A 16,486-nucleotide genomic window follows, 5' to 3' on the forward strand; every position below is an offset into this window, starting at 1 on the left:
ACATTTTACCATACAAGGTTAGGGATTTCCCTTTCCATAATTGCATAATTTTGTCCAGCTTTCTTAGTCGATAATCATAATTTACTGAGCCTAGATCTTCCAGATTTTCTGGGACAACAACACCAAGTATGTTAACTGGTCCATCTGTCCACAAAACAGGCACTTTGCATTCCATTCGAAAGGATGTTCCCTTTAGATTTCCGATCCTTAACATTTTACATTTATCATAATTAAGCTTAAGGCCAGATTGCTGTGAAAATATGTCCAAAAGATTAAGAAGGTTCCGCAAACAATGAAGAAAAATGTTATCTTTGTGAATCAGCCTTTTCTGACATGAACTTCATCAAGAACAAACACAGAACACGCCTCACTGATGCACATCTGCAAGACTCACTCAGAGTTGCAGTGTCAAGTTACACACCAGAGTACAACACACTAGTTAACAGCATGCAATGCCAGGCTTCCCACTAACTGACAAAGAAACAGATAACAGATTTGGTGTCCAGTTCAAAGTGTGACATGATTTAAAAATTTGACAGTTTACTTTTGTATTTTACATGAGTTATTGTTTGTACAAACATGGTGCAAAGTAATTCATGATTTGTTAAAAAAATGTTAGTGGCTAGCTAGTTAAAATGGGATATTGTGATTTCACAAGACTGTCTTAGAAGTGATCATTTGAAAATGTTCAATTTGAAAAATGTGCACTTAGAGAAAATATAAAAATAAAGTGTTGCATATTTATATTTATCTGTTTCTATATATATTTATTGTGAGAAATCATTAAGATGATCAGTGTTTCTACAAAGATAAATATCATTAATTATTAATAATAACAGAGTTAAAGATAAATTGAGCAAATTGGCTACTTCTGGCAATTTATTTAAGTGTGTATCTAACTGGTAGCCCTTCGCAGTAATCAGTACCCAAGAAGTAGCCCTTGGTTTCAAAAAGGTTGGTGACCCCTGCTCTACACACTGATGTCGCTTTTTGATGCAGTACCGCCTGAGGGATCAAAGGTCTGTAATATCATCGCTTACGTGCAGTGATTTCCCCAGATTCTCTAAACCTTTTGATGATATTACGGACCATAGATGGTGAAATCCCTAAATTCCTTGCGCTAGTTCAGAAATGTTGTTCTTAAACTGTTGGACAATTTGCTAACGCATGTGTTCACAAAGTGTTGACCCTCGCCCCATCCTTGTTTGTGAATGACTGAGCATTTCATGGAAGCTGCTTTTATACCCAATCATGGCATCCACCTGTTCCCAATTAGCCTGTTCACCTGTGGGATGTTCCAAATAAGTGTTTGATGAGCATTCCTCAACTTTTTCAGTCTTTTTTGCCACTTGTGCCAGCTTTTTTGAAACATGTTGCAGGCATCAAACTCCAAATGAGCTAATATTTGCAAAAAATAAAAGTTTTCCTGTTCGAACGTTAAGTATTTTGTCTTTGCACTCTATTCAATTTAATATAAGTTGAAAATAATTTGCAAATCATTGTATTTTGTTTTTATTTACGATTTAAATAACATGCCAACTTCACTGGTTTTGGGGTTTGTATATATGTGTATATACTGTATGTGTGTGTGTATGTTTTTTGAGATGCTAAAAGTGGTTTCAAGACAACTTCAAAGATGCGTTATCCTTTATACTTTATATTTTGTTGAAGAAATGTACTGTCATTTTAGTCCACTGAAACTAGACTAAAACTAAATGAGTTAAGATGACTAAAGTATGACTAAAACTGAAAGACATTTTCATCAAAAGACTATGATTCAAACTAAATGAAAGACTGTTGTCAAAATTAACACTGGTTATCGCAATAGGATGCAATATATATTGTGATATAGAATGAAGGCCATATCGCACATCCTTAATGAGCATAATTAGTTGCTAAGGTTGAATATCGTTTACAAGTTTTTCGATACAAGTACCAAAACTGATATTTTTGAAACAGTGACAGTGCTCAAACGGTGACTGAACTGGTACTTGAAAAAAAGAAATTGTGCACATTTTCTCCAAATATTTAAAGAAAAGTTTGTGTCGTGCAAGTTCAATACTTAAATAATGCAAAAAATATATTATAGCTAAGTAATACATTCAGGGAATTGGGCTATCCCTACCAAACGTTGATAACCACTGAGTACATAAAACTACTGTGATCCAAATACCATTCCTCATCAATTGCTTTTGTAATGCATTTTTATTAACCTTGTAAAGAGACTTTGTGGACGCCCTGTAAGGGCAATTGGTCATAGAAAAGCATCCGGGTGCGAAATTGCGATACAGGCCAGCAGCAGTAGTCAAGGCAACAGACATTTTTGTCTCCTGCCTGAGATTGTTACACACCAGCGTGTGCTGTGTGACATACACAGGCAGGCAACACCAGTCTTGGGAAAGCGAGAGGGCAGGGTAAGGGATGGGATTACATCATTTCTGTAAGAACGGGCATGTCAGACTGCAAAGGGCTCTCACTTGTCACTTTCACATTATTTCTTTCATATGTTTTTATACTCTGACATTTGCTCTTATCTGCATTTCTTTAAAAAAAAACACATCATATTCTACTATTCTTACCACTGTCCTCCATCCATTACAGCATCTCTCCCTTTGGTGCTTCCCAATGAATAACTTGTAAAAAAGCATCTTGCAGTGGGAACCGGCGGGTCGTGAGCGATAGTAGCGTCTGGAAGCTATTTTTAGAACCTTGGCTGATATTCTTGTTGGTGGCGCTGCTAGCGGCACTCCTCTGGGCTGCTGGTGTGTGCCAGAGCGCTGCTAATCTGGCACATACAAGCAGGACTTCTTAAAGTTTTTTGAAAATGTTGTAATTAAACCTTTCTTTCATTTTCTTTACAGGATTAATAATGTAATTCTAAAATATTCACTTTTTCTATGGCTACTCAATGCCATATGTTTTCATCGTGCTCACACCGCCTCCTCTCTCCTCCGTCTCTCCACCTTACGTCATCTTGTAACATCCCTCTCTCTATTTCCTCTCACGCTGTGCTTTCCTTGTAGTTCCTCTGACAATCTAATCATATTTACTCCATATTGACACTCTCATCTTACGTTAAAAAAAATCTCCCCTTTGATCTGTTTTGGAAGTATATTTACCCTCCTCTGGATCAGTTATTTAATATTTAGACTTTGTCTCAGTTTAAATACAATGGTACAACGTTCCCTCCATTATCACAGGTGGTATATTTCATATCCTTCTCCTTTAAAGGTGAATTTCTGTGAAGTAGTAAGGCTGTATTTTATTTTTTATATGAATATTGTGTAGCTGCTGACAGAAGCAACATGTATATTTGTTATACAATTTCATAGTTGGTGAGAATAAATGAATACATTGCATTAATATACAAACCCCGTTTCCATGAGTTGGGAAATTGTGTTAGATGTAAATATAAATGGAATACAATGATTTGCAAATCCTTTTGAACCCATATTCAATTGAATGCACTACAAAGACAAGATATTTGATGTTCAAACTCATAAACTTTATTTTTGTTTTGCAAATAATAATTAACTTAGAATTTCATGGCTGCAACACGTGCCAAAGTAGTTGGGAAAGGGCATGTTCACCACTGTGTTACATGGCCTTTCCTTTTAACAACACTCAGTAAACGTTTGGGAACTGAGGAGACACATTTTTGAAGCTTCTCAGATGGAATTTTTTCCCATTCTTGCTTGATATACAGTTTAAGTTGTTCAACAGTCCGGGGGTCTCCGTTGTGGTATTTTAGGCGTCATAATGCGCCACACATTTTCAATGGGAGACAGGTCTGGACTACAGGCAGGCCAGTCTAGTACCCGCACTCTTTTACTATGAAGCCACGTTGATGTAACACGTGGCTTGGCGTTGTCTTGCTGAAATAAGCAGGGGCGTCCATGGTAACGTTGCTTGGATGGCAACATATGTTGCTCCAAAACCTGCATGTACCTTTCAGCATTAACGGTGCCTTCACAGATGTGTAAGTTACCCATGTCTTGGGCACTAATACACCCCCATACCATCACAGATGCTGGCTTTTCAACTTTGCGCCCATAACAATCCGGATGGTTCTTTTCCTCTTTGGTCCGGAGGACACGACGTCCACAGTTTCCAAAAACAATCTGAAATGTGGACTCATCAGACCACAGAACACTTTTCCACTTTGTATCAGTCCATCTTAGATGAGCTCAGGCCCAGCGAAGCCGACGGCGTTTCTGGGTGTTGTTGATAAACGGTTTTCGCCTTGCATAGGAGAGTTTTAACTTGCATTTACAGATATAGCGACCAACTGTAGTTACTGACAGTGGGTTTCTGAAGTGTTCCTGAGCCCATGTGGTGATATCCTTTACACACTGATGTCGCTTGTTGATGCAGTACAGCCTGAGGGATCGAAGGTCACGGGCTAAGCTGCTTACGTGCAGTGATTTCTCCAGATTCTCTGAACGCTTTGATGATATTACGGACCGTAGATGGTGAAATCCCTAAATTCCTTGCAATAGCTGGTTGAGAAAGGTTTTTCTTAAACTGTTCAACAATTTGCTCACGCATTTGTTGACAAAGTGGTGACCCTCGCTCCATCCTTGTTTGTGAATGACTGAGCTTTTCATGGAGTCTACTTTTATACCCAATCATGGCACCCACCTGTTCACAATTTGCCTGTTCACCTGTGGGATGTTCCAAATAAGTGTTTGATGAGCATTCCTCAACTTTATCAGTATTTATTGCCACCTTTCCCAACTTCTTTGTCACGTGTTGCTGGCATCAAATTCTAAAGTTAATGATTATTTGCAAAAAAAAAAATGTTTATCAGTTTGAACATCAAATATGTTGTCTTTGTAGCATATTCAACTGAATATGGGTTGAAAATGATTTGCAAATCAGTGTATTCCGTTTATATTTACATATAACACAATTTCCCAACTCATATGGAAACGGGGGTTTGTATATATATATATATATATATATATATGTATATATAATGTGAGCTAGAGGAACATCCGGGCACTTCCAGGTTTCAGGCTATGGTCTACAGCATGGGTGTCCAAACTTTGGTCCGTGGGCCAAGTGTGGCCCGCCAGTGACTTCAATTTGGCGCTGCACACGCTCATGGGTCATTGTTTGTGACCATATAGTCTTGCTTCCAATGCCATGCATTCTGTTGTTTTTTCCTTGTGCTAGCGTTTCCTGTGCACTTCCTTGCTTCGTTCGTGTTTTTGAAATAAGATTTTTACCTGCATGCAATCTTCTGTCCCTTCATCTTGGGGTTGAAGACCAGCGGAACGCGACAGTCTGGTTATTTGCAGGCATGTGGACACGCTACGTTGCTGTATCTGTCACCTTTGCATGTGAAACATTTTTGCCAGCATCGCTTGTGTTAGACTTAACTATTTTGTGGAATATTCTTTGGTCAAAATCTGTTAAATATGCAAAATTACAAAACATCCCCATAGTCTTTTTTTTTGTCTTATGTGTTTGACCAGATCCTGCCCGTGTTGTTAACATGCCATCCGTCATCTACGTGGCCATCGGTCTGCCAGGCTTTATCCGGTGTCCTGTAGATGCCAATCCACCTGTAACTTTGGTCAAGTGGAAGAAAGACGGTCTTCCTCTGAGGATAGATAAGGTAAACCCCCCCTCACTGTGGTAATTAATGTGCACCTTAACATTGCTGAAAAGAAAACTGCACTTTTGATTTTGCCCATCATCTACAATCACTATGTGAAAGAACAAACATGTTTTTTCCTTTTCTGTGCGTTCGAGATAGTGAAAAACTGCTCGCAAGAGGTAACTAACAATACAGCTAATGGGGATACACCTACTCTGCCTATTAAGCCCTCTTAAATAACATCCAATAATATATAATATATACATACTGTAAGTATATATGTAATGTAGTAACAGGCACATTCATGATAACAAGTAATATTTACAGTATTTATTTTAAGCATTTCCGTAACTTCTTTCCAGCCACTTCCATCAGCAACAACAGATCATTGGTACTTTAACTTTTACTTAAGATAGGGAGCACGTTCTGTGTTTGCCATTACTAATTACAGACTTGATTAAATACTTGGAGCGTTATCATGTAAGCACAAATGCTAAACATAAAAGATTGACTTACAATGTCCACTCTTACTGCAATGCCGGCTGATTGGATGGTTGTATCTTTCAGCACAAAATGTGTGCTCTCCGTTGTGGCTGGTAAATACAGTATAATTCAGCCCAGCCCTACTTCTCAGTAGGGCTGGGCTATATACCGGTATTACAGTTAATACCGGTATATTTTAGAAAGAGATATATATTTGAGACAATACCCCCATACCTGTATCTTTTGATGTGCCTTTGTTACGGCTGTTTGCGGCCAGTGCGGTGTGCTGCCGCCATGGGGCTCGGTTGGCACAGTAGCTGAGGAAGGGTCCGGTGCGCGGGAAGGGTCTGGACCTCGTCCGGAGATTCTACCATGCATTGCCGACACCAACCCCCTGCTACATTCCCTTCACGCAAAGCCGACGTGCCCCCACTGTAGATGCGGCCGCTGGCGGCGGCGGGTAGCGTCTCCTTTTTTTAAACCAGAGGTAATACAAGCCGGTGAAAAGATTCAACAGAACAACCGTCAGAGCCAACAAACTGCAGCTGATAACTGCTAAAGCTAACAAATACAGTTTAGCTGAAACCCTGGCAAATGTCACACGTCGCTTAGCAACAGACACCGCCTTTTAAAGGCACATACACGCACACACACGCTACTCTCATTAACTTATCTCAACTGTATATGACGTATATATTAAAAATGACATGTATCAAAGAGTAATTACATTGGTAATTAAATTACTTTTTTGGTTAAGTAACAAGTAACTTTAATGAATTACTTTTTAAAAGTCATTTTAAACTTTAGACTTTAGACTTCCTTTTTATTGTCATTCAAATTTGAACTTTACAGCACAGATAAGAACGAAATTTTGTTACATAAGCTCATGGTAGTGCAGGGAAAAAAAGCAATAAGGTGCATATATAAATAAATAAATAGGTTACTGTACAGATAAATATATTGCACTTTTCCACATGCGTCCACGTTTATGGATGTATGTTATATTGTCTTTTTTATTCCAGCGAGTTAATCCATTTTGGGAGGAGTTGAGGGGATAATTTAATTATGATGCGTTCAAGAGTCTTACGGCCTGAGGGAAGAAGCTGTTACAGAACCTGGAGGTTCTGCTTCTGAGGCTGCGGAACCTCTTTCTAGAGTCCAGCTCCAGAGTCCAGTTTCAGAACACTAGTAACAGTAATGTGGTGTTAAGTTTATACCGGAATATGGGTTTTAGTCCATATCGCCCAGCCCTACTCCTCAGATGAAAAATGCTGGGAAGGCTGCATTTTGCGCAGCCTTCCTAGCAATGTTATCAGGTCTTATGCTCCATTCCATTTGTTAGAGCCAGTCTATCCACTGTTTCTGTCGGTCCATTTTTTTAGCCTGTATCGTGCGGAAATTTTAATTTTCTAACTTTTCCAAACTGAAGGCCATTCAGCAGCAGCACCAACTCCAGTAGCTGCAAGCGTACCTCCCGGTTCTCGATAGTAGCTTGAGGCACTGTGAGCAAGGCGCTGTGTCACCACGGCAAAAAAGTAGTTCCTCTGTGTTAGCGCTTACAATAACATGAAATGCAGGTCACAACACATAAAGGGAGCGTTGTTGGTGGTATTTGGATGTGGTTTTAGACAGCGTTACAGGTAAAATAGTAGAATCCCAGTTGCATGCATTGTTAACGTTAGCAGTTTTTTATTGTCTAGAATGCGCTGAAAATAGACGTGCGTTCTTTTCCCACATCAGTATAATTGCAAAAGACAGTGCATGTTTTCTTTTAAAGCTTGCTATGGTTTTACACATTTATATGAAAAAAATATTTCATTATATTTACAAATGGCAATCAATGACTACCATTCACAGTACCCTGGTTGGAGCCAAATGGAGGATGGGAGCATCCGTGTGGCAGAGGTGACGGAGGATTCTCTCGGCACCTATACCTGCATGCCTTACAATGCCCTGGGTTCCATGGGATGGTCCCCTCCCGCTCCCCTGGTGCTAAAGGTGCGTTTGCAAGCTCACTATTAAAAACATCACAATGTAATTCTTAGCAGAAGTCCATGTGAATGGAGCCCATCAGGGTTAGGGCTTGTTACTGTATGATTAATTTTTTTAGAGCTCCAGGAAATGATGTCATGGATCCTGGCCACGCCTTTTTTTGCATTATAGAAAGAAAAAGCCCTATTCAACTCCACATACTTTCTCAGTTTTTGAAACAGGGTAATGGGAGAGGGAGAGCATTTGAACACATTCTCAAATATACCAAAAAACGCCCCTAGTGGATTATATCTTTTAAACCAGTGGTCCCCCACCTTTTTGTAGCTGCGGACCGGTCAACGCTTGAAAATGTGTCCCACGTCCCACCCCACCTGGTGGTATTTATTTTTATTTTTATTTTCATATTTTTTCATAAAGACATACAATCATGTGTGCTTACGGACTGTATCCCTGCAGACTGCATTGATCTATATTAATATATAATGTATATATTGTGTTTTTTATGTTGATTTAATTTAAAAAAAAAAAAAAAGATTATTATTTTTATTTTATTTTTTTCTTGTGCGGCCCAGTACCAATCGTTCCGCGGACCGGTACCGGTGGTTGGGGACCACTGTTTTAAAACATGCTTGAAGTGAGCAGAGCGCTGGACCTTGACGTAAACAGACATCGTCAAGTAGATAAGACACAAGCAGTGAGCTGGCATTACACACAACTATTAATGCTACATTTCAGCCAACTAACATTGTTCAAACTCTTTTGGGCCTGCATTTAAACCAGTTCTTCTCAAAAAGTAGAACGAGCCCCCTTGGGGGAAGCGCAGTGACCCCAGGGAACATACTTTATCTGTATCATGCAATATCATGCTTCAAAAAGCTGTACACTAAAAACACGCTTATTGTATCCATTAATCCTGGCTTAATTTTGATTTAAAAAAAGAAAATTAACACAAATCTATTCATTTTTTGTAGGTATAAGTGTTGTATATTTTGTGCTCCTGAGTTAATGTTGTTGATCAATTTTAATGTACTATTGTCTATTGAGTTTATATTTATTTTTCAGTCTCAAATAGTTTAAGTTGATCAGAAAATGTTTATAGTTTAAATGAGGTTTTTTTTTTCCACTTACATTGATGCACTTTAAATCTTTCCTGTTACAGAATAAATAAAAAAAAAGGTTATTTTTGTTGTAAATTTATCTGTATTTCTTTTTTGTTTTGTTTTCTCTATTGTTAATAGGCTACAATGTTATGCAGAGGTGTACTCATAACAATTTTATAGGCAACAGATACTATATAGTTGGAGAGTGGGGCAAATGTTTTCTTCTTCCTAAGGGGGGCATATCAAAAAATAATTGAATAGCAGTGATTTAAACTGCAGTTAATGTAGGTTTAGTGATGCAACAAAAAGTTGTCTGGCCAGTGTTGCCCAATGTTTACAGTATGTCTATGTCAGGGATGTGTGGTCATGGTTGGCAGGTGAGAAAAGAGAATAAAACAAAATAAATAACCATAAAATAAATATTAATATTTGTCCATTAGGTTTTATAAATGAGGCTGCAGCGTCTGTTGCCGCTTCGCTTCACCTCCTTACTTGTGTGTGCGTAGAAGAGTACGAGGAAGGGTCTGTTTGCACAGTGTCACTAAAATGTTTGCAGATGCATTTTACCCCATTTACCCTAGTTTGTACAGCCTGTTTAATGTTTAGAATGTAAGTGTGACATCATTATTCTTGATGATTGGACTCTAAATTAGGAAGAAGAGAGGCTGGAAGCTCAGATCCTCCAATGTCTAAGTGGTACTCTGAGTCGCCACACTTGGAGAATCGGGGTAGCAAACGCATGTCTACATTTTTTAACCATCGGAAGCCAACTTTATTTATAACAAAAATGGCATTTGCAATACAGTAAGCCAACATTTTTGGGTTTTATTGTCAGATGCAAAAACAATGTTTTGATGCTTTGAATGAAATGAAAATAATGAACGTGTCTGCCAATATGGAGAATTACTGTATTTAGAGAAGATCAAATACTTACCTAAACTGGACTTTAAGACAAAATTAATGTACAAAGTACGTAGTCATGAAAGATAGAGGGCTGCTTCAGATAAAAAAATGAAAAGGTAAGAAACACTCCATATATTTTATTCATGTTATTAAAGCAATTGGGAACAAAAAGTATTTGATAATGACATTATACTCAAAGAGCTTATGAATTTAAGTTAAAAAAGAAAAAAACTTGGTCGAAGTTAGTTTATCCATAAACAATAGAGATGTCCAATAATATGCTTTAAAATGTAATATCGGAAATTATCGGTATCGTTTTTTTTTTTTTATCGGTATCGTTTTTTTGTTTTTGTTTTTTTTTATTTAAATTAAATCAACATAAAAAACACAAGATACACTTACAATTAGTGCACCAACCCAAAAAACCTCCCTAACCCATTTACACTCATTCACACTCATTCACACAAAAGGGTTGTTTCTTTCTGTTATTAATATTCTGGTTCCTACATTATATATCAATATATATCAATACAGTCTGCAAGGGATACAGTCCGTAAGCACACATGATTGTGCGTGCTGCTGGTCCACTAATAGTACTAACCTTTAACAGTTAATTTTACTAATTTTCGTTAATTACTAGTTTCTATGTAACTGTTTTTATATTGTTTTACTTTATTTTTTATTCAAGAAAATGTTTTTAATTTATTTATCTTATTTTTATTTTTTTTAAAAGGACCTTATCTTCACCATACCTGGTTGTCCAAATTAGGCATAATAATGTGTTAATTCCACGACTGTATATATCGGTATCGCTTGATATCGGTTTGGCTTGATATCGGTATCGGTAATTAAAGAGTTGGACAACATCGGAATATCGGATATCGGCAAAAAGCCATTATCGGACATCCCTAATAAACAATGTGAAAATTGATAAGGTGTCTGGAATCAGATTTCTTAGGGTCATCCTAGATGAAAAGTTGACTTGGAAAGCTCATATATTGCATGACAAAAATAAGGTATCTAAAAGCTTATTTATTTTGAACAATGTTAAATACAGTTTCCCGTATATTGCAATGAGAATGTTATATCGCTCAATTATTCTACCTTATTTCAAATATTGTGCAGAAATATGGGGAAATACATATCACAGCAACATAATGCCTTTATTTCTTTCACAGAAAAGAGCAATTTGTATTATTTTTAGAGTAGGATACAGAGACCACACAAATCCACTCTTCATTAGGTCAGGATTATTAAAACTAAAAGACATTGTAGAATTGCATACTCTATTAGTGATGTTCAAAGCCAGAAATAAAGTTTTTCCGAAGGACTTACAAAAGTTATTCGTGTTCATGTCTGAAGATGGGAACATACAAGAGCGCGAGAAAATTTGAAACAAATGTGCTTGTCTGTTGTTGGTGTGAAAGCATGGAATTCTCTAGACAAAGACTTAAAAAGTTGCAAGAATATTTTTGAATTTAAAAATAGTTACAAAAAGAGACAACTGGAATTATGTCAAACTGATTTTTGATTTTGATTGCATGTATCATTGTGAAATTGCTTAAACGAAAATTAAAAAGTATGTTGGAGTTCGGGTGTTGGTGGAGGGAACAGTGATAAAAATCATTTGTGTTAAAAAAAGGGGGCAGATAAATATAAGAATACTATTCTTCCTTCTGCTCCTTTCTGATCATGGAAATGTATAAGTAAGAAAAAACAATGCAAGTGTGAACAGTACATGGGTTGTATATATGCATTTTTATGAAAGGAATAAAAAGAAATGATGATGGTGTAAAATGGTTACCCACGTCACTGGTCAACGTTTATTTCAAACATGGAAACAACTGGAGGTCAAATTTAGCACTGTAATTAGTAAATGTATAAGAACACTTCATCCTTACTTATGCTGACTTTCAACCCCGACAGGACCCTCCCAAATTCTCAGTGGTCCCTGGAGGGGAGTACAGACAGGAGGCTGGGAGAGAACTTGTTATCCCATGTGAGGCAGAGGGTGACCCATTCCCTAATATAACATGGAGGAAGGTATGATGCTATGATATACGCATGTATGTGATCATACACTGGATGACAAGAAAATATTAAGTTCATCCAAGGATATATTTTATATTGAGAGGAAACAACAACATATTATGTGGAAATGGATGACATCAAACAATAGTATTTAAGCAAATTGTGTTTACTCTAAGTTTGAGATCTGGCAGGTTCATCTCCATGCTCACTGAGCTGAAGTCTCACAAGATTTGGAACTATTAAGGCTGCAACTTACCCAATTAGGAACTTTCATTTGCTAAAAGAAATTGATTGATTGATTGATTGAGACTTTTATTAGTAGGTTGCACAGTGAAGTACATATTCCGTACAATTGACCACTAAATGGTAACACCCGAATACGTTTTTCAACTTGTTTAAGTCGGGGTCCACTTAAATTGATTCATGATACAGATATATACTATCAGATATATACTATCATCATAATACAGTCATCACACAAGATAATCACATTGAATTATTTACAATCCGGGGTGTGTGTGTGTGTGTGTGTGTGTGTGTGGGGGGGGGGGGGGGGGGGTTAGGTTTGGTTGATATCATCAACAATTGAGAACAGAGAAATGGACATTGAAACAGTGTAGGTCTGACTTGGTAGGAATGGACAGCAAGTAGTGGACACAGAGAGAGAGAGAGAGAGAGAGAGATCAGAAGGCATAAGATAAAGTATTTGCATTTGATTGTTTACATTTGATTATTAGCAATCCGGGGAGGGTGTTAGTTTAGGGTTGTAGCTGCCTGGAGGTGAACTTTTATTGCGGTTTTGAAGGAGGATAGAGATGCCCTTTCTTTTATACCTGTTGGGAGCGCATTCCACATTCATGTAGCATAAAAAGAGAATGAGTTAAGACCTTTGTTAGTTCGGAATCATTATACTGTTCAAACTTGTCTGCATTGATGCACTTTCATAAAAAGAAACCTTGCAAACTATTATGTTACTAATTTTTTTGTTTATTGGAAAATTGTATTTATCGTGTAATTACCCGGTCCCTCCAGGAATGTGCAATGTCACGAATGTACGACCTCACAACTTTGTCCAATGTCCGCAACTTCCCTGCACATCAAATCAAATCTTGCAATCGAATTTGACGTCAACTGTCTAATCAAAACTTGTTTCTTCTGTAAACAAAACAGAACAAACATGTAACAATATATTAAATACTTATTGCTCAAACCGCACAATTGTTCAGGTTCCTGCCTTGGGCGCTAAGCCTGCTGGGTAATGAAGCTCTATGCTAAATGTAAACATTTAGCATAGAGCTGGGTGATATGGATGAAATCTTGTATCACCATTTAAGTTGTTTTTTTTATATCGGCCGATACCGAAATGTTTTATTTTTCATGACCTATTGTAAAATAAGGACCTGGGGAAAAATATATTAAATGTAAACATTTTTATTTAAAATTTAACCTTCCACTGATTATAATCACCTCAGCTATCAAGGCAGAAAGTAAAGGAAATGTCAGCACAACCATGGAAAACACTCACACAATCAATGTAAACAAAATTCTAAAATCGCATTAGCCCTGTTTACACTGCACACTCAACCTGATTTTATTTTTGCCCTCAAGTGACACAGATCAGATTTTTTTTTTTGCCAGTCTAAATGCTCCGAAGTGCTTCAAATCTGATATTTTCACATCTGATTCAGGCCAAGTCAGGAGGTTGTTCAAGTCCTATTGGAATCTGATCTTTTCAAATGTGACCTGAATGTGACCCGAATGCGACTTTTTCGTCATCTTTGTGCGCGCTACGTCATTATTGCGCGCGGGCAAGGACGCAGCTCGCCAGCGGAAGTGGATACTTCATTACAACATTCGGTTTTGGTGAGCATAGTCTTTTTTCGGCCGCCAAACTTCCGGTGCATCACTAGTCTAGTGCACAAATAATAGGTTATATGTAATATATGAATATATATATTTTAATTCCAAAGAAATCCACGCTGATGTCTGTGTTTTCTCTACTTAACAGCCATACAAATATATGTACTATATACACTACCGTTCAAAAGTTTGGGGTCACCCAAACAATTTTGTGGAATAGCCTTCATTTCTAAGAACAAGAATAGACTGTCGAGTTTCAGATGAAAGTTCTCTTTTTCTGGCCATTTTGAGCGTTTAATTGACCCCACAAATGTGATGCTCCAGAAACTCAATCTGCTCAAAGGAAGGTTAATTTTGTAGCTTCTGTAACGAGCTAAACTGTCTTCAGATGTGTGAACATGATTGCACGAGGGTTTTCTAATCATCAATTAGCCTTCTGAGCCAATGAGCAAACACATTGTACCATTAGAACACTGGAGTGACAGTTGCTGGAAATGGGCCTCTATACACTTATGTAGATATTGCACCAAAAACCAGACATTTGCAGCTAGAATAGTCATTTACCACATTAGCAATGTATAGAGTGTATTTCTTTAAAGTTAAGACTAGTTTAAAGTTATCTTCATTGAAAAGTAGTGCTTTTCCTTCAAAAATAAGGACATTTCAATGTGACCCCAAACTTTTGAACGGTAGTGTATATTACACTATATACCTGTATATCCATTCATATATGATATTACTTTAATGTATTTTTACATTAAAAAAAACCAAACAAAACACACATTTTTAAGGTGTGGCGACTTTTTTTATTTTGTAATAGTAGCGACTTCCTTGTTCATTTACCGAATCCGGTCAACTTCCTTTGTTTTACTTTACTGCGCATGCAAGTGACGTTGGGGTCACACTGGGGCCACATTGGGGCTGTGCATATACTGGAGTCAGTGCAGTGTAGACAGTCAGCTGGAAAAATTCTGTTTTAAAAAAAATCCAATGTAAGTGCAGTGCAAACATAGTCTTAAAGGCCTACTGAAATGAATTTTTTTTATTTAAACGGGGATAGCAGATCTATTCTATGTGTCATACTTGATCATTTCGCGATATTGCCATATTTTTGCTGAAAGGATTTAGTATAGAACAACGACGATAAAGATTGCAACTTTTGGTATCTGATAAAAAAAAGGCTTGCACCTACCGGAAGTAGCGTGACGTAGTCAGTTGAACATATACGCAAAGTTCCCTATTGTTTACAATGATGGCCGCATGAAGTGAGAGAGATTCGGACCGAGAAAGCGACAATTTCCCCATTAATTTGAGCGAGGATGAAAGATTTGTGGATGAGTAAAGTGCAAGTGAAGGACTAGTGGGGAGTTGAAGCTATTCAGATAGGGAAGATGCTGTGAGAGCCGGTGTGACCTGATATTCAGCTGGGAATGACTACAACAGTAAATAAACACAAGACATATATATACTCTATTAGCCACAACACAACCAGGCTTATATTTAATATGCCACAAATTAATCCTGCATAAAAACACCTGCGTGTTTGTTATGCTAGCTCCTAGCTCCTCTGCTAGCTCCTAGCTCCATAGAACACGCCAATACAATTCAAACACCTGATCAACACACACAATCACTCAGCCCAAAAGACCGTTTACCTAACCCAAGGTTCATAAAGCTTATATATTTTTAAAAAGTTACGTACGTGACGCGCACATACGGTCAAGTTATCGAATGTTTAGCAGCCAAGGCTGCATACTCACGGTACCTGATATTCAGCTGGGAATGACTACAACAGTAAATAAACACAAGACATATATATACTCTATTAGCCACAACACAACCAGGCTTATATTTAATATGCCACAAATTAATCCTGCATAATAACACCTGCATGTTTGTTATGCTAGCTCCTAGCTCCTCTGCTAGCTCCTAGCTCCATAGAACACGCCAATACAATTCAAACACCTGATCAACACACACAATCACTCAGCCCAAAAGACCGTTCACCTAACCCAAGGTTCATAAAGCTTATATATTTTTAAAAAGTTACGTACGTGACGCGCACGTACGGTACGGTACGTGTTATGCTAGCTCCTAGCTCCTCTGCTAGCTCCTAGCTCCATAGAACACGCCAATACAATTCAAACACATGATCAACACACACAATCACTCAGCCCAAAAGACCGTTCACCTAACCCAAGGTTCATAAAGCTTATATATTTTAAAAAAGTTACGTACATACGCAAAAAAAAGCCAAAGCTGCATACTCACAGTAGCACGTCTGCGTCTTTGTCATCCAAATCAAAGTAATCCTGGTAAGAGTCTGTGTTGTCCCAGTTCCCTACAGGCGTCTGTGTATCCAAATCAAAAGTCCTCCTGGTTAGAGTCTCTGTTATCCGAGTTCTTCCATCTTGACTGCATCTTTCGGGAATGTAAACAAAGAAGCGCCGGCTGTGTACTGTTGTGGCTGACTACGTTCGAAAAATACGTCCATTTCGCACCGACAACTTTC

At 37.7% G+C, this 16,486-nt stretch overlaps 1 protein-coding gene across 2 annotated transcripts in view; it reads left to right on the forward strand.

The window, feature by feature from the left end:
• Positions 1–16,486, forward strand: part of LOC133650742 (protein turtle homolog B-like) — a 268,746-nt gene that overhangs the window by 168,805 nt on the left and 83,455 nt on the right. For both annotated transcript variants that reach the window (XM_062048342.1, XM_062048344.1), the window contains exons 8-10: positions 5,481–5,623; positions 7,946–8,086; positions 12,010–12,126. In XM_062048342.1, the coding sequence (XP_061904326.1) occupies positions 5,481–5,623; positions 7,946–8,086; positions 12,010–12,126 (401 nt within the window). The remainder of the gene's footprint in view (positions 1–5,480; positions 5,624–7,945; positions 8,087–12,009; positions 12,127–16,486) is intronic.

This window comes from Entelurus aequoreus, linkage group LG05, assembly GCF_033978785.1.
Source record: "Entelurus aequoreus isolate RoL-2023_Sb linkage group LG05, RoL_Eaeq_v1.1, whole genome shotgun sequence".
NCBI lineage: Eukaryota > Metazoa > Chordata > Actinopteri > Syngnathiformes > Syngnathidae > Entelurus > Entelurus aequoreus.